General features: G+C 40.0%; 1 protein-coding gene across 1 annotated transcript in view; it reads left to right on the top strand.

The window, feature by feature from the left end:
• The window catches only part of adck1 (aarF domain containing kinase 1), a gene marked incomplete at both ends in the record, with an annotated part of 73546 nt that overhangs the window by 11447 nt on the left and 41687 nt on the right, over window positions 1–20412 (top strand). Inside the window, one exon of the mRNA XM_083998031.1 lies at window positions 17957–18160. Within this exon, the coding sequence (XP_083854157.1) occupies window positions 17957–18160 (204 nt within the window). The remainder of the gene's footprint in view (window positions 1–17956; window positions 18161–20412) is intronic.

Below are 20412 nucleotides of genomic sequence, written 5' to 3'. Positions count from 1 at the left end.
ACCGATTATGGTCGGGTCTTTCTCCCCACGGTCACTGAAGCAAATTTTGGACTCATTTTTCACAAGCCACATCTCTTCTGAACAGTTTGACACCAAAATGGCAACTTCCAGACGGAGAGATCCGGAGAAAATCCACTTTGTTCCAGACCTGTCTCTGTCTCTACGACACACTCTCACGAGATTTGGCACAGATCTCCTAGGCAACGTCAAACAAACGGCCGCGAACTCCCGTGAAAATGATTTAAATTATTTTTGTCATGCTAAATATTACTGTTAGTAGTGTAAATATTTAATGTTATCATAAGGAAATATAAATATCTCACTTTCATCTACCTAAAAATTGTATAAATCCACACACACGTTCACAGACGAGGTGGTGACGGTTGGCCACGCCCATTTAGAGAGACAGGAAGTGTATACCATTTCATATCATTGGAGCAGCCGCTCATGGAGTATCTTTCCATTTATTGAATATCTTTGACCGCACTAACTGAAAAATGAAACATTGTATCATTTTAACATTTGGTGCGCACCAGGGTGCGCACTAAACAGGTGTGAATACACCCTTAATTTCTCTTTAGTCCAGGCAGCAGGGGCCCACAACGTAGGCTACGTGTTTCAAACACAGCTTTCTTCAGCGTTGTGAGGAGAGGCGGAAGTGACGTAGAATCTAACAGTTTCATGATACAACAGCTGAACACAATCAAGGTCATGAAGACATGTCAGACCCCTCAATAGTGGACAAGCCAGGAGAAAAATAATAAATACATGTGTTAAATCACAAATAACAAAGAAATAGAATGCATCAGTTTAGTACACACATATATGAAGACATACTGGAATCAGAACAAATAGAAGATATAATATATAAGTGAAGGAACAGCATTATGCAAATACACATCATATAATAAGCAAAAGGCTACAAGGCTACAATATACAGTTAATAGTCAAACATACATCATAAAAAGCAGCCCAATCTGCATTAAGTCCCTTGCTGGAAATTGGGATGCCACCTTTTTTCGTGCCTTTATTACGATAGTTGCAGTATGAGAGAGACAGGAAGTCAGGGGAAGACATGCAGCGATGGCTTGCTGTCATAATGATGATAATAATACATTTATAAAGCACTTTACATCAAAGTGCTGTACAACACATCAAAAACTGCAAGCAATTTACAAGCAGGAACAATACCAGAAACACAACACATACTTAAAACAGGACATTACTGAAGAAAGACCCATATGCAACAGTAAATACATGGGTCTTTAGCATTGCTTTAAAAACCTCAAACAGACCTGCCTGATGTCTAACGGGAGGTTGGTAGGAAAAGGCCCGCTCACCAACCATATTTTTTTTTATATGAAAGAATAAGGGATTTTTTTTTTTTGTTGCAGTACAGATGTTGTCCTCATCAGGGACACAATGATTACAGTAAAAGCACAATATTTTTCTCTGAAATGTAGAAGAGTCAAGTCTTAAGTTCTTCAGAATGTGAGAAAATGTATATATAGATGCAGAAGTGCACTTCACCTTTCCACCAATAGATGTCAGCATTCCCTCCATCCCATGGTGTAGCAGCACTGCTGCTCTTCTACAGGAGCAGGAGACAACGTTGAGTTCACATTGTGCCCACCACCTTCAACCTCAAGTCTACAGCTTTATTACTTCAGTCATAGTACAGCTCCTTCTGGCCAAATCATTTTTCTCATGTTCACATCCTGGAGGAATTGATTTAAAAGTATATTTTTGTCTCCACATTTTTGTATTATTTCAGAGTGTCATGACATAATCTCCACTGACTTTATAACATAGAAAAAAAAGCATGCAGAATATGATAGAAAGCTGACAAACTGCCATGAAGAATCGTCAAAACACTACAAGAAAAGCAAACAGTACTAGGACATGGTTCAAAAGTTAGATGGCAGATTTCTGTAGTCATGACTATTGGTCACAATAAAAAGCAGACATTTGAAATAATAGGAATCTTAAAGGGACAACGAGGAGTTTCTATTTGGTTATAAAAAAAGTCTCATATTAATGTGGATGAATCTACGCTACCCACACTTGTTAATGGTTCCATTTTCGATAAATATATCGTTTTGTCTCTATCGTTATTTTGTTATTTTAATTAATGGTGGAAGTGCTGGGCGAGCCGACCAGTGTTTCCTTACTTTCGGTTTCGCGGACGCTTCCCGGTGGGTCATGAGAATAACGCCGCCGAATCGCCGTTTATGGTCGGAACTACGACGGTATGTGATTGTCTTCGAACCTCTGACTTTGATTGTTGATGAATGAAAACATTCTTGGCAAGACGTCCGTCTTTCGCCGGTCCAAGAATTTCACCGTGCGCGCAGAGGCTCATGGTTAATGTAATATGAAAACATTTCGCTTTCCAAAACTCCTCGTTGTCCATTTAATATAACAACAAAAAAAGAAAATTCCAACATGGATGTCTGCCTCATCTTTATCTATTATATCGTCACTGATGAGTTAAAACTGAGCTGTTCAAACATGACTGACAGCACAGAAGTTGACTATAATTGTTTTTTTTCTGTTGAGTTTATGGCAACAGCTTATCAACCACACAACCCTGATACACTAAAAATCCTCGATGGATATGAAGAGGAGGAAGGTTTGCTTATTGCTGACAAACTGATCTGCTGCTCCAGCATCAACAGCAGCAGCAGCACAGACTCAAAATGTCTCACTCACTGCTGTTGTCTCTGAGCCACCCACCCAGGGCAAAGGAGTCACACATCAGCTGGCACAGCATGAGAGAGGTGAATGTTGTGTGCACTTTGTATTTTTCAGCCAGCAGACATTGCTGCACTTTCATCGAGCTTCTTCAACAGGGTTTTGCATAGTCTATGATAAGCACTACTCAGTACGTTTACATGACACTTGAAAAATACAAATTATTGCCGTAATCCAACTATAAATGGACAACTGAAGTGCATGCAAACGCGTTAGTCCGACTTATATCAGAGTTCTCCAACTCTGATTAAGACACCCAGATAATGCGATTGGTAATCGATTTTCTTCAGCATGTATACGACTCAAACTGACGAATAACACAATTCTGACTGTCCGGGTGTCACATACTGATAAAAAATTATACTTTTTAAGAATATATATGTAAATGTTGTTCCTCTGACAAGATATAGTACAATAATACCAAAGTTGTTGGTGGTGTATTAAGATTTCTACTCAGAATTTTGATCCAAACATCAAAAATGTCATACGGTGTGACTGTCCGGCATATGTGTGACCTTAATAATAAGAGCATATTTCCAAATAAATTATAAATATTTGATAGTTGTACAATGCATATAAAATAATGAGGTGTTTTTAAAGCCCACAGAAAGATTTGATGTCTGTGCATAATGTCCAAACAAGTTTTGACCAAATACATTTTGTCCGCAAAATGGGCGTCATACGGTGTGACACTATTTTGTATATTTTGAATGGGCAATAATTTGGACATCTTAATGATAAAGAGGACCACACTCAACCAGGAAGTTACAGTAACATCTCTGGAGTGGTATGCCAGGTCAAGAGGTGAGTTCTGCCTTTTAGATTTTTATTTAAAAAGCAATATATCTGACATCATCAATAGTGGTCAATGTTTTGTGTCTTATGGTGTGACATTATTTGCATGAAAAATAATTATTTTTCACAAATATTACTTATTAATGCTTAAGAAGTATTGCTGCCATGTGGTGAATAACATGATAACTATAGGCTAGCTGTTTTTAGTTGGCTAATATATTAACTTAACTGAGCAGAATGTCATGTGGTGTGACACTTTGTCATAACGGTGTGACGGATTTTCTATGTCACACCATATGACATATCTGTCACACCATATGACATTCACTTTATTTTGCATTAATATTAATATAAATAAATATACAAAACACACAAATTTAAGAAGTTTGATGTTAGATTTTTTTATCTATACAAATAATATTTCACATTCCAATTTTATATTTCATGTAACCATATTTTACCATTTGCCATGCTGTGCATATTAACAGATCCTATTTAAAAATAAATGTAAGGAGACTGGTGAAATGACATGTGGAAAGGATCGTCTCTGTCACGAGTCGAAGTGGCAATCAGGGCTTCAGTCGTATGCCAACATGGGACATGTAATGTCCACAGCAGATCTAGGAGAGCTGTGGTCTATGACAGTGTTGTGTTCATGTAGCGCCCCCTGATGGTGGATATAGTTAATCCAGGACGTGGTGCATATCGGGTACCGTACGTAAACCGGAAGTGTTGGTTGTGTACAAATGCTATCAGTAAAGAGCACAGTCGGTACAAGCGAGAGCAAAGTGTCTGTTATTCTTTATTATAAAACCCAGAGACATTACAGGACATATTGTCTAACGACTTGACCACTGAGCACCCCCGACTGGGAAATAATGTTAAATGTTTGATGTTTTTTTCAAAACTGTGTTGATAATTTTTTGTCCTAATGTAGAAATGTTAACATTTCATCATAAAATATTCACATTAAATCATAAGTAGATTTTAAATGCTAATTCATGCTGAGTACACAATGTAATGTAATGTGTCTATATTGGACCATGGTTTTGTGGATAATGTTATTGTTCTAAGACTTTAGTTCAGCAATTGGAATTCCCGTGTAACCTGTGCCCAAAATCAGTTTTTTATTACAAGATATGTCCTCAATTGTTTTTGTTTGAATACATAAAATACACTTTTTTGCATTTTTGGTGCAGTTTGTCATGTGGTGTGACACTCATGTCATTTGGTGTGACGCTCACAATTGTGACAAGAAAACAGCTTTGTTAGTGATAAATTGTGAAAATATCCATAGACCACAAGGAAAATAGAACTACCAAGAGTCTCAAGCATTGTGTTAGAGTTATAACAAGGTTTAACAGAATTATTCTAAAATATCCTGAAAGATTGAGGAGCGATGTCATCCTTTGTATGATAATTTTGAAAAATAATCCAAAATATAATATATTTTCACAAGGAAATGTTAAATATCAAATCAGTCATGATTAAAATGTATGATGCAGTCAGTTAGAAAAGAAAAAAGTACCCCATTTTCATTTTATATAACATAGCTTTCATGTCACACCGTATGACAATTTAAGGCACTGATACAGCAAATTGATGAAAAAATGCTAATTTTGATGCAAAATCTTCAAGAACACATATATATGTGTAAAGTTAAGAGTCACGACAACACAAAAAAGTAATTTTCAGGGATAATTTGAAGTTTAAAAAAAAATCTTTTTTTCGGCTTTTATGTCAACCACGTGTGCGCATGCTCCACAATAGTAGAGGCGGCACAAAGAGGCTCCTGCACATGTATCTGCCATAAAAGACTTGTCATCACTGTAGAAAGCCTGAGAGCAGGCTGGTGGAGACAGCAAGACAGACACTTCGTTGTGCTATGTTGCTTCATCTGAAACCAAATATTACACCACTTAGTTCCAGTGAGGTCTGTATAGTGTCAGACATTTGAAGACATCTACAGTACATTACACAACTGACATGGCTGCTGCCGACAAGCAGGTACACAAAGCAACATAAGAAAGCTGTTCATGAGAGGCTCATGAAAATGTTGATCATACACAGACGCCCTGATGTACACGCTGCAGAGCCTGGTGCTCTGATAAGCACCAGCCCTTAAAGGGGACATGTGATGGAAATATCACTTTTTGAAGGCTCTATAACATATATTTAGGTGTTTGTTTTGCCTTCCGGCCCCCAAAATGTGAGAACTGACAAACAATCAGTAATGTTCAGGCTCCCTAGGTTGAAATCCACGTAGTTTTACGAGCTGTTCCCTCAGTTGTCTTCCAGTGATGTAACTAGGATTCAAATTAGCATTACTTTCCCCAAAAGGAGTTGAGCCCCGTTTCCACTATGCGGTACGGTACGGGTCGGTACGGAACCACTGTACTACCGCAGCAATCAATCCCCCTGTTTTACGACAGCACATTTAACCAACTTTTCGAAATGGCACACCTTTTTTCAGGTTCGGAATGACGCCCCTTTTTCAAAAATAATTAACATGAAAGTAAGCGTCCGGAATGGCACAATCGTCTGGCCCGCGGGCCGCCTATTGGGGATCCCTGCAATAGATGGTATAGACACGCCCTACTCTGCCTCTGGTTGGTTTATGATGAAATTTTACTCAGTAAGCCAATCATCATCACTTATGTGATTGTCTCGCCCTCCTTCCCCCTCACCCACCTCCCATCGCTGAGAGAGAGAGTCACCCCAGTGGGTCATCATGTATAGCCAAATAACAGTGTATGTTGTTGTCGGTAACGGTAACTGCATTCTAACGGTCGGAATAGTACATTTTTGATTACTCATTACTGGAAAAAGTTGCACTGTTAGCAACACCATTTTATAACGCCGTTATTCCCACCACTGTTTATATGATGAGCTAAAATTAAGCTGCTAAGGAGTGAGACACACTGAACATGTCTGCATACTCATGAAATCCACTCTCAGTGCCACCTAGTGAGAACAGGAAGTGACAATCATTTAGTTTATTTGATATTTTTCTTCTGTGGTCTGATTTCGAGCAGATTTCTAGCTATTGTGCAGCTCTGGCTCCACCTGGTGGAAACAGTCGATCCTGTCTGCTGCCATGTTAACGCCTCAGCGTGTAGCCCCTCCCCTCTTGCATGGGGTTGGTATGGGAGTGTCTGTCCATCGCTGCTTGCAGCTTTAATGCTGGATTGAATCTGCTTTATTCAGTGTCTCTACCAGCTTCAATCCCCTGGTCTGTTTGTTATGGAGACGGTTGCTGTATAGCAGACATAATTAGTGTAGAGGAGACTGCGGTCCTTTGCTTGTCTCTCTGATAATTAATGAACCAGACGTTCTGTAGGTTTTTACAAGGAGACACATTTCTCTCTCTTCACATTACTGTTTCACCTGAAGAACAAACATGCTACAGCCGTGTGTTCTGTGCTGCAGCACATGTATCCACCCGCTCCTCTGTGTCACTTTGATTTCCTCCAGTGGTGCTGTCATTATTAGTAGGGCCACTAGAGGTTGCCTAACAGTGAAATGTAACTAACAGTTGTAATCAGCTGTTTGCACAAAGGACCTGTGCACTTGTGTTTATGCAGTCGGACTCTCTGGCTGATCCCCACTTCTTAATATCCACCGGCTTGTGGCAGAGAGCGTTTCTGCCGTTTAGAGGCCCAATTACTGAAGCATGACATAAAAATGCAGAGCATGAAATTAACTGTGGCTCCCAGCGAAACCCCCCCCCCCCCCCAAACACCACCACCACTTCTCATTCTCTGCTCCCTCCTACTTTTGTTTTTTTTTCACACCACATCTGATACTGACCCCATATTATGGGCTGTCGGAGGAAACAGTACAGGGCCTATACATCTACACTTGGTTACAGTAGATAACAAACATTTTCCCCACCTTGTTGTATTAATGCCAGACTGTGTGAAAATAAATGCCATTTTTTCAATAAATGGAGCAGCAGAGGTGTGAGATACATTCTGCATCACTCTATTAAATGCTGAGTGATTATTTTTGTGTGTTTGTGTGTGGGGATGGCTCGAGCATCGCTGCTATAATACATAGAGATGAGGCCTTTTGACGACACGGACTTAAATCTGCGGACAAACACACACATCCTCACAGAGGCCCCACTCTCCCCTGTGACAGGCAGCTTGATGAGCCTCAGTGAGTTGAGTAACGAGCTAATCATGAGCACCCCAATAATAAATAGGCCTTGTTCATAGTCCACTAATCCCAGTCATTTAGCTCTGGTGTGGCAGTGGAAATCAATTACTGCAGCTGGGCTCACAGTATAGAGGCCAGCTCTCTGCCATCCGCCACACACACACACACACACACACACACACACACACACACACACACACACACACACACACACACACACACACACACACACACACACACACACACACACACACATGCATACACACTCTTAACCCACATATTTGCGCCATTATATAGTGTTTCACATTGGGATTTTATTTGAAAGCAATTTTTGGCCTCTGTGAACAGGAGGAATAATTCAAGCAAACAATATATTCCAACCTGTGAGCTCATCCTTCAGGTAAAGCGCTGGTGTCAGGATGTGGTTACAGCATGAAACACCTAGCAACCACTAGCAAGGAAATAATAAGATGCAGGCACACTGTTGTTTCACTTGGATATTTTTTTCCCATCCAAAATTAGAGTGTGAATATAATGAAAGACGCTATTTTCCTCCCTTTTCTGAGATCACCATCTTTATGCTGTGTGCCTTTACATAATATATATTTTAAATAAATAAATAAAATTCATTATGATTTTATGTGTTTTATATAGGTGACTTTAAGAAAATGTTTTTGGACAACAAGCAATTCTGCGTCAGGTGTTTCATCAGCCAAAGTATTATTGTTATTTTTATTAAATATACAGTGTATATATAAAAAAAACTACAGCTTCTACATTTGGACATTGCACTTCACCATATTGCAGTTTTCTGTTTACAATATTTTAAACAAACTTAAGTTACAGTTGGACTTTGGATTTACTATGTTTGTTTTGTAATCATTCTTTTTTTAGTAATGACTTGACAGTTACACTGGTGAAGTCATGAATAATAACACACACACACACACAAAAAAAAAATCTGAAAAAAGTATTGAATTAGTGATTTGGTTGAGCTCACTGAGCCTGTCTCTGTCTCTCCAACAGTGTGTGTGCAATTGATTTAACCTGTGTAGACTCTGCTGGCTCCGTGGCTCTGCTACTCGCTGCTACACTCGCACGCAGTCAGAGAGCACAAAGGGAGGGGAGGAGTGATTCCGAGAAAACAATTTACCATCTGTGCTTAATGACATCAGAACGCTGTCCACCATACTGCACTGCAGGGAATTGGCCCCGGGGCCAACGCTTTAATTACATATGTAAAGAGAGACTGGGTTACAGAGAAACAAAAAAGAACAATCTGAGCACCACTTTAGGACGGTGTTCATCAGACAGCAGCACCTCTTCAACACTGAGGAGGATGTCTGTGGATAATGCACCAGTCTTTGAACCACTCAGTTTGATTGTGATTTTAGCACCAGATGATCTTGGACCACACGATGTCAAATATGAATTTATGTCACACCTCAGCTTTATTAGAGAAACCTAAAACAGTTGTAGTCTAATATTTTATCTTTGTTTGATGATAGCTGATGATTTTTTTCATTAAATTACTTTCCTTAATATAATTGTTCGGCCTTGGTAGAGGTGTACCAGTTTTGCCAGTGAATAACCTGTATGTTGGAGCAGCTTGAATTCAAACCATGAAGACAAAAAACTTCAGTTCATTCATTCTAGTTAAACTGTTCCCAATGGAAATGAAAGAAAAGAAAAGAAAAATGCAAATTTTCATCCACCTATTGTTATGAAAAGAAAAGAAAACAGCTGGTGCAAGCATTAAGATTACTTTGATGTTTTTTTCCTTTTCCTGTCAGGTGTTTTCCCCCCTTTATTCTGATAAAGAGACAGGTCCATCAGGGAGAGGGGGGAAGAGGGGGGGTTACATGCAGCAAAGGGACAGATTTGAACCTTGGCCCCTGCAGTCAGGCCACTGTAGCCCCCAGCCAGCTTTCTATTTGCAAGTTGAAAATAAAACCGGAATAAGGAAACCCATTGTTGACACTATAACTACTTACTACATTCACTGTTCTAAACAAACATGTTCCCATCTTATTTGGGCTCATTTAGACACAGACTGGTTGACATCACACTTAAAATCTGGCCAGCAAAAACACATTTGCAGCTGTAATGTTTTGCTGCTTTTTAATGTATTCCACACCTCCACCACAGTTTGGTTGCAGCTCCCCTGCAGGATGCTCCAACCTCATAAAATCCAACATGTGCTTTGCTTTTATGCCACAAGGAGTCACAAGTCTCTCTCTTTTCCTCACGGGGTTAAGATGCAGTGAAGAATCTCATAGAAATGTTTGGATGGTATTCAAGAGTAAAGGGTAATGACAACAACTCTGGCATCTCCATCAGGTTCCTAGACATCAGATATGTCTCTTTTTCCAGGGTATTTAATTTACATAGACTGAAGATGAAAAAACGTATAACACAGGATCTATAAAACAAAGATTCTAAATATATCTGCAATGTCCAAAAATATATATGTTTCTACATTTTGAATTGGAATCAGATAAGATCGTCAGAGAAAAATTAGAAAGAGTAAAAATAAAAGGAAGCGTACCAATTCATCATGTGTAGAAGTTTTAAGAAGCCACAGTTGTAGCAGACCTGAGTTCTAGTGGTAGGTTATCGTAGATGGTAGGACCGTCATAGCTAGAATTTTTTTTTTTTAACTTAAAGGTCCAGCGTGTAATATGGGGGTAAAACCGTGACATCCAGTGTTCGGATTCTAGTTCGCAGCGCTCACACAAAGTGAGGACAATAAAACTTGTTTACCACGACTGGGGGTATTTCAGGAGCATGGAGCGATGAAGTGAAGAGCTAAACCATCCATCCATCCATCCATCCATCCATACATCCATTTTACGATATAGTGTTGTTATGGTTCATGTCCTCCTTCTTTTTTCCTCCTTGTTGGATTATTTATGCACGCGGAATGTGGCTGGCTGAATTTTCTGTTCAGGCTGCCGTACAAACATGGCGACACTCTCTAAAGCAAGACCCTTCCTATATAAAAGAATAATTATAAGCCCACGAAAACCAGTTTTATTTTATAGCGGTTATACACTTGTACAAATATATACTACATGGGTAGTATATATCAGATTTTGCCAATAAACCTAGCCACTTATTACACACTGGACCTTTAAATGTTTACCATTCATTAACAAATTTCACAAATGCTCAAAAAATACAAAAACAACAAATCTTAATTTTGATAATGCAGTTGTGTTTAGTCACCATTATGTAATAATATTTTTAGGGCCAGGACTTTAACGCATTAATTACGATTAATTAATTACACAAAAATTAACGCGTTAAAAAAAATTAACGCATTTTAATCGCACTTATAAAAAAGAAATTTCATTTTTTTTTCTTTTTCTCACGTGTGTCTACGTACGGTGCGCCCGCACGCGAGAGAGGCGGCAGTTTGAGAGGCTGACTGGCAGAGATGAGAGCTGGTGAAACGCTAGCATGGTTATTTAAAACGCCATCTCTGATCTCTGCCTGCACATAGATACACAGACACGGGCGCACGCTAAATGCGCTATATAGCGCTAATTGCTCAGCTGCAGCGCTATATCTACGACCTGTCACTGTCACAGGTGCATCTCATCTCATTATGATAGGACTTCACCCTCAGAGCTGTCTGTCTTCAGACTGTCCTGACCTGTCCCTGAACATCACACAAGGACAACATGGAGCTGCCTGTGTGATTGGTTACTGAGTTTTATTAATGTTTACATCAGGCTGAGTTCAACAAATCAGTTTATGCTACTGTGATTTATGTAGCCTAGTTAAATACTACAGTAATCATCATAGTGTATTGGAAGGAAAGACCATTTAATCTGTATGTATCAAATATCGATTAATGAATTAATCGATCATTTGCATCCATAGTCTGTTGGTCTTGGTTAAGTACCACCTTGAATGCTTAAGCTTATGTATTCAGTCATTCAATGGTATACTAAAATCCATGTGGAAAAAAAATGCTTCTCACTGTTCTCAGGTCAAATATTTATATGCGATTAAAATGCGATTAATTGCAATTAATTAATTACAAAGCCTCTAATTAATTCGATTAATTTTTTTAATCGAGTCCCGGCCCTAAATATTTTATAATGTTTTTCAAAATTTGACAGAATTTCACATTACTATGTGACCAGGGGAATCACTCATTAGTTTGAAGTCACAGAGTTGTGTCCACCTCCGCACCAGAATCAGCTCAGCTTCTGCAGTGACGGCAGCGTTTGGGCACATTTTTGAAAACAACCACGACAAAACATGTTTGTACAGAAGTGAAGCACAACCTCTGTGTGACATGTTTGTTGAGGCACACGGTGACCTCGCAGCAACACACAGAGTTGTGTTTCATAACATCATAACAACGCTGCTCTGAGTCTGTGCCGCTGACTTGATCATTAACATTCATTTGAAAGAAAAAACAATCTCATGTGGTTCTAGCTAGTTCTCTTCTGTTCATTTCAGCTTGTGAGCTAAAATGTTCACAGAGCATGTGTACAGTTATAGATCCTTCCCCCAACAACTGGAATTAATGCCCCTTCTAATTGATTGATTTATTGATAATGACATAGATTTTGAGTCAATTGTTGACTGTGGGGAGTTTATTCTCACACAATAATACAGTTCCACAGGAGGAACTGTAAACTTCTATGAAACCAATCTATCCTTCCCTCCATTATAGCTTTTCTTCCTTCACTCTTCCGCTTTTTTTCCTTTCCCACCTTCCTCCTTGCTTTATCCATCTGTCCCCTGTCTTCCTCACCCTCCTTCCCTTCATTCTTTCACCCTGTGATCCATTACACACCACCACCACCCCGAAGCATGTACACACACTCGCGCACACACACACACACACACGCACACGAACACCTCGGGCCTTTTATTTACTGTCTTTGCCAAGTGTGTGAAGAGGATGAGTGGAGCGATACCCCGAGGCATTGTGCGCTGTGCTGCTCTCTGTGATGTACCACAAATTAACCCGTGTGTCTAATTCGCTAACGGTCCACTTGATTGGATGCCGCGTGTGTGGAGATGGTGTGTGGTGGCCGGCGTCAGCCTATCCCAGAGCAGCGTTCCCCACCGGCTGTCAGTGAGCGGTATATTGCCATGGTGATGTCATCTTCAAGCTGTGAGCCCACCTCAGTCAGACAAAGCAGACTGATTACTGGAAGAGGGGAGAGAGCGGTGATGATGAATCTGATGATTAGGCTACAAGCCTCCAGTCAACTGGTGCCAGATTTTCATTCTGATCACAGCCTCTAATCAGCTTCATACTGTTGTGGCAGAAATGGATCCCATGACTTCAGGTGATCTGGCTGGCTTCAATTCACAGCATGCATCATCATGATTTTTTTTTTTTTGTCATTGACTATGTCGGATTTTTACCTTAAAGCCCCAGTATGTAACTTATTTGGCTTTTTATTAGCAAAAATCAAATATTGCACTGAAGTCCAATCACACCCGCACCCAAATGAAAGCTTTCTGGTACCTTAGAATGAGTTGTTACAAGTCGTTACAAAATACATAAGTGGGTGACGCACCGAACCGAGGCAGCCATGTTGCAACGCCATTTTTTAAGTTCAGTGGCAGCGTGACCGTAGGTAACCATAGAAACTCAGCGGAGCTGTCGGCTCGGGGAGAAAGTTTTCCAGGTAGCGCCTGTTAAAACTGTCACCACTGTGTAGTGTGAGGAAGGACGGAGGCACTGATGTTGCATTCAGGTGCAGTCAGGCAGACGGCCGTCGGCAAACCAACCGGATGTCATTTTCCTCGATGAGAGATACATCACCATGACAACATATTGTCAGGCCTGTATTGTTTTGCCTCGTGCTGGTGGACCACTGTTTACATAGACGCTTGTTTATCCTGTTACATGCAGCTTCTGTTGTCTGTCTGACGTCTGCCCGATTCCACGTGAATGCAACATCAAGAATTTGTGCAACCACACCACTAGATGGGGGGTAATTCCTACATATTATACCTTTAACTATGCTACATTTTTATCTTGATTAAACATCTTTGGAGTAGATATGATGGTAAAATAAATGACTTGTAACTTGTCTGCCTTCTACCTAGCGTCTCTTGGCCTCCGACCCGGTGTCCCAGCTCTGGTCTCTGCGGCACCACGGCACAACCACGCCCCATAACTCGTGATCTCTTGTTGATGATAGATAAGACTACACAAATACACATCGTAACGCGTATAAGTAACATTATCGACAGCTCCATGGATTTCTTTCTCGCCAGCTTTGTTAAAAACAAATGCACCTGGCTGGGAGGAGGGTTAGCAAAAACAGAGGAAAAGCGACTAGCGATAGTTTCTCTTTAAATCTTCTAGTGTAAATCCTCATCTGCATGATGGAGGAGGGAAAAGCAATAATCTAATGCCTTCAACATTTCTCTGCAGGCAAAAATAAGTTAGGTTAAAACATAAAATCACAGCACCAGTATCATGAATATCACCAAATTACTGTTATCTAATAATGATAATAAACAATACATTTCCACTCTATATTTTACAGTTAACAGTGTTATTGGTACTCATACAGACCAGTTTTCAGGCCTCAAGTGGATTTTCATTCACTACCGGGTTTTAATTGGCTAATTTAATTAACCTTTAATTGAACTTTTTGTATACATTCTTCACATTACATATATTCTGATTGGTGGATTTCTTTCGGAGCTCACTGTGAATGGTGCATTACTTTTTAGCAGTGTTTGCCAGGTGTTACAGTTTCAGATAGAGACAAGCAAAGGCAGACAGACACATGACGGTGTGTCTGTTTTCAGGTCCGACACATCTGTATTTACAGCAAACAGACAAAGCATCGCCTGCGAAATGTCCATCACATTGGAGCTTATACAGTTACTGGTGTTACATTTACTACATCTGCTTTCAAACATCTCATTAACTTTTCTTCCACAGTTCCAGGTCTTTCTCAACGAGTTCATATCATTCAACCTCCTGCTTCCAAGTTCTACTTTTAATCTTCAGCTTTTGTCTCTGCTTCTTTAGCACTGCCTCAGCAATATTCTTCTGTTTCCACTGTATTTGAGCAGCTCCAACTTTTCCAATTATTCCACTGACATACTTAAACATGCAGGGTTTTTACTATTTTGTTCTGCTTTTTTCATTTTAAACAGCTTTGTAAATTGTTCTAGGCATTTCATCTATCAGCTTACAAGTTCTGCCAAAGATTCAGCCTTTTCAGCATTACTTCGGCAGTTTCTTAAGCCTTCAGCATCCACATGTGTTTCAAGTCAAAATGTTGCTCAAGGTGATGATAAAATGCTACAATTGTAAGTTTCTATTGAGTTTTAAACTTGCCTGAGAAAATTGTCAGACAAACAAACCAGCGATCAACAATTTATCCATCAGTGACGTCTAAATACTTAAAGCAGAAGTAAGCGATCCGGTCGTTTTGACTAATGCTGCGTTCCAGGCAGGCTTTTGAAACCATAAGTTACAGCTTCAAGTCACAATTTACGACTTTGTAGCGTTCCAGGCAACCCGCAGCTCGCGTTTCTCCAACCTGTTGCCTGTGAAAGTGCACTATAACGGCCACTCGTAACTTCCGACCCGTGAACTCGCACCAGATCGGACTGGTACGACTTCACAGGTCGGAAAAACACGAATTACGGGCTGCCCTGAACGCACCATAACTTCTTGTCAGTCGACAGAGTTAGCAGCCCCCGCCCTCGTCATGGATCTATTGGTCCTCGTCCCTACGTCACCACATTCACGCGCATCCCTTGGCTGCACCATACAGCCCTTCATGCCGTTCTCTCTCCTCATTGGATAAAAATTGTAGGATAAAAGAAAAGTTTCTCCTCGGCTCAGAGCAGAGCAGAGGGACCGAGAGACCCGTGTTTCGGTCCAAACACTAAGTGATTGCTGTCGGAAGATATAACTATTTAAGACTTATATTAACACAAAAATATCGCTTACTTCTGCTTTAATGCCCTAAGAATTAAATCACAAAATCAACAGAGTGAATGTGGAGTCTTTCTCATTAAACTTTGATTTAAATGATTGATTTAAACTTTCTTTTAATTTTTGTTAATGTCAGCATTGAAATTAACTTTGATGGTTATTATTATTATTATTCCCCATGTTGCCCCATGAAAAACGCTGCATATGAATCATCCCTCACATGAAAGAACGGGCTCATTATTGTTGTTGTTATTATTATTATTGGGTTATGATTCCAAGACTGCCTCCCCACCCCATCCCCACAAAAAAAAAAAAAAGCAGCTACACTGTGGTGTTGGTAAAAGCTTTCACGTTTAGTGTTCCACATGGTCTGACACAAAGGATGAAGCTCTAATAGCGTAATGATACTCTTAATAAATACTGTTTCAGTGCATCATTAAGCAGAAAGGCTCATCTGGTAATCTCTGGCCACTTGTTTCTGTCAACTGCTTCGTCATCATTGCCCAGATGACACTCATGTCAAACTGTCCTAAGGGAACGTGCCGTGTGTGCACATGTGTGTGCGACGGTGTGTTGGCGGTGTGTGTAGTGGGGTTACAGGGGTTAAGGGGAGCTAATTTCATGGCTTTTTATTGCCACTGGTCTCAGGGGAGGAGCTCTCTGTAAGCAGTATCACTTCCAGCTGGTTTAAATAGGACAGATGAGACAGGACCACCACAAACATACACACACACACATGCATGCACAATGCATACTCATTAATTACCTATGTATGTAAAGATATATTGTTTTTTTTTCTTTGTGTGTGTGTGTGCGTGTGTGAAAAGAACGACAAATGGCTTTTTTTGTGGATTTACAAACTGCTTCACCTGCAGGAAAATGAAACCTTCAAAGTAAATGAAAACAGTTCCTAGAGCAGCGTACAAAGCCTCTGTAAAAGGCCTGTGTTAGCCCCCTAATGCATCATTACTACAGCACTGTGCTGCAGTATGTGGCCATCAGAATGGTGATAAAAAGACGGGTAAAGGAAGATAGATTGGATGGTCAGAGCTTCAGTCTATAGCAACATAATGAGACACAACATAAGAGGAAGGGAACCAGGTGGAGGCTTAACATGATGAAGACCAGCACAGTTCCAGACCTGAACCACATGGAGCTGGTTTGGGATTAACTGGTACCTTACAAACAATAGCTTTTTGATTACTAATGTAGAAACAACACCATCAGTGTTATTTTGCTAAAAGAGTCAAAAAAGTACATTCATCTTCAATTTCTACGATTCTATCCTGAAACACAGAATTTCCACTTGAGTTACCAGTGTTTCCCACAGCATTTCAGGAAAAAAAAAAAAAAAAGATTTTTTTTTTTTTTTTTCAATTTTTTTTTTTTTTTCTGTGACAGACTGTGGCGGGCCCTAACGAGATTGTGGCGGGCCGCCACAGTCTCTTTAATTAATGGGAAACACTGAGTTACTGTGTTTCGTGGATGTGTCTCTTATATTGTATTCAGACACAGACTGTAATCTTCAAACCCTATCAGTTGTTTCTCGGGCTGTCATAAAAATAACACATGACATCACAAAAAAAGGCCTTAAAAAGAGTAGCACTGGTTAATCACCTTCTTTTTATATTTATTTCTTTTTATACTTTGTGGCAAAGCTTCTTGCCTTCAGATACATAATCAGTCATTTAATTCTCTTTGCGTTCTTGTACTTTGCATTTTTTTTCAGGTATATACATGTATTCACAAAGTAAATGACAAACCCTAAAGAAAACAAACAAACATATACACGAGACAAACTGAGGTATTTACCAAATGAGGGTCTCAAAGATTGTTATTCACCTTCTTTGTTGCCCTTTGACCCTCCTCAGTAAAACACGTCAGCTGGATAAGGAACATGTGGATTCTTTAATTTATCATCTTTGCAGGAAGATTTACAAAGGAGCCCATGACTCAGTTGCAAAATGTACCTGTTCATTATTCTGTGGCTTCCTGTTTTCCATTGTCGTCCATTGCATGATTTGTTTGCAGATGTATCATCACCCTCTGTTCTCATAATGTCATTGTAAAGGTTTTTTTTAGTTCCTTGACAGCCCTAGTTTTTTCATTTTATGTTGCAGCTTCACTCATTGTCCCATAACCATGAAGTAAAAACAAACCTTTAGATATTTTCTTGCAGATTTATGAAAAAGCTTTCAGACCCACAGACTGTACAATCACTCTGTTTGCTTTGTTTACTTTGTCTTCCAAGCCACTGAGTCAGTTTGATGTTTAATGTCTTATTTTTTATTTTCCCTGTAGGTGCATCGTCGTTCAGCAGAGCGTCTCCTTGAGTTGTGCTGCGCCAACCGTGGCACCTTCATCAAGGTGGGCCAGCACCTGGGTGCTCTGGACTACCTGCTGCCCGAGGAGTACACGTCCACGCTGAAGGTGCTCCACAGCCGAGCGCCTCGGAGCAGTATGGAGGAGATCCAGCAGGTCATCAGAGAAGACCTCGGCAAAGAGGTACTGTAAGTCTGAAGAGACAGTGTTATACATAAACCATAAATAATGACAAATCTAGAAGAAATCCACAACAGATCAAAGGTCCCCAGTCTGTGTGAAGAGCCCCTTACATATCTTTCCTGACAGTATCAGGCTTCATCCCTTCTAATGATTCCAACTTATGTATGAGCAGCAGCAGCAGACCCCTCCCATAATGGGGATCCCTAAAATAGACAAAACCTTTCATTCATTACTCATCACATAGTCAGTTACAGGTGTTCCAACTCGATATCAAACCTATGTACTTCAGTCCTTAAAGGGATAGTTCAACATTTTGGCAAATTGGCCCATTGCCATAATCCCTCTAGTTTTAGAAGTAGGTTTGTTACCTTTAATTGTCAGTGCAAGCAATTTCTAGAATGGTAGAGCAGAGCCGCGAGCTGCTCAGAGCTACGCTCAAAAACAACTCTGTCTTGTAACGTTCTGTTATTATCGCATAGCGTGGTGAATGTGCAGGTCACAACTTGTCCACCAGAGCATTTTGGAGTTGTTCGATTGTGTATTTGATGAGTTTGATGAGGGAAACCAATAAATCCCATTAGCCTCCGTAGCGTAGCTCTGAGCAGCTCACGGCTCTGCAGCACCGTTCTTAAAGTATCTTTCAAGTATCTGTTGAAATATCCCTTTAAGATATGATTGTAAACATTTTAATTATTTGTGTTCTCTCTGCCTTTTAGGGCAAAGTGACTGTGACAGTATGTCTTGAGCTTCATAATCTCAGATCTGTCCTGATATAAACAGCTGATTCAATATCCCTGTAGGGACCCAAGCTAATGTATAACCTGGAATCATTCATGATATTTGTCTTTTTTGTAGGACTGAGTGTTATAGTGTAACTCTCTTGAGGCTTAGGAACATTAATTGAAATGTCCAGTCAGTGGTGGGTGATTCGTGCACAATTAAGATACAATGCATTCTGTTTTCAACTTATCCGTCATGATGGTTTGGTTTGTGGCCGGCTCTGGTCTGGCTGCCTTATCCTTTCTCTCCGATGGTAAGAACATGTGCTCCGCAGGAGGCAGAAAATAAGGATAAATAAAGCAGAAGTGGATATGTCTGACATTCTGTCCTCACTTCATTTCATAACCAAGCCGTCCTCCTGATTTAGCTGTTAATGCTGCTGTTAGTGCAGAGTGCCGAGTTTGCTCTCAAACTAGTTGTTATAAGCCTTTTAGGGCCTGCTGGAGGGAAGGCAATTGTTCTGTTATTCTCAGATCCAGTACATTGGCCCTCTGCTGCACAGTCGTCAGCGTTGTATATGTGTCTGTGTTTGTGTGTCTGTTAAAGAAATGGCTCCGATGTACTCAGTTGACTATATTACATCAGCAGTGAACATGTTGCTCCAAATGACACGGACCCAGTCTGGACCATTTCATAAATATTTAAATTAGACAACATGTGTATCTGGTAGGGCGATGCTTTAAATTACGCCATGAGAAGAAATACAACATCAACCATAAGGGGTATCACAGAGGAGGCTCTGCTTTGATATCAGAGTGTATTAGCAGCCACTAGTAGGTGTGAAATAAGAATTGCACATCAAAGTTTTGATTCTGTCTCTTCTAAATCCTCAATTCAGAAAATCCAATTCATATTTTTCTGTTGTGTTGTAATGTCAGTTTACATTTTTACCTGACATAAGTTTAATCATCAGTCCAAGAGATGGCACCATGTCAGTTTACTCCTTGAATGAGAAGAAAAGCCAGTGTGAGGAATGGAAGACATGATGGAAACCCTGTCTCATCTTCACAGAAGGCAGTAATCCGACACATTCATATTTTACTGTATAACCTCAAGGAGAAGAATCAGCTCTTTAAGACCTACAATATCTACAGGCTTTCATCTTGAAGATCTGATCATCACTAAAGCTTATATCATGTATACAGCTGATAAAATGAAAAGGTTGTCATATTGACTTGATTGATTCTCAAATGATAATTGCGCATTGAGTAACATACAAGAAAAAATTCCACCTTAAAACTTGGAGTTAGCTGCCTGTAGTGTTAGAGCTGCAAAGTTAATTAAATCATTAATTATTAACGAGCCATGACAAAGTCAGCCTGTTGAACTTGGACAGATTGTGCTGCTAAATGAAAACTAGCTTAGCTGCCTCTTCCTAGCCTAGTCTGTTAGCTTCTCCTCGCTGCTGCCTGCGCTACAGTATTTCCTGCATATAGCTACATACTGTACTTCCTGCTCTTCTACTAGTAATC

This window comes from Trachurus trachurus (genome assembly GCF_905171665.1).
Source record: "Trachurus trachurus genome assembly, chromosome: 22".
Lineage (NCBI taxonomy): Eukaryota > Metazoa > Chordata > Actinopteri > Carangiformes > Carangidae > Trachurus > Trachurus trachurus.
This window is presented reverse-complemented; position numbering and strand designations above follow the sequence as displayed.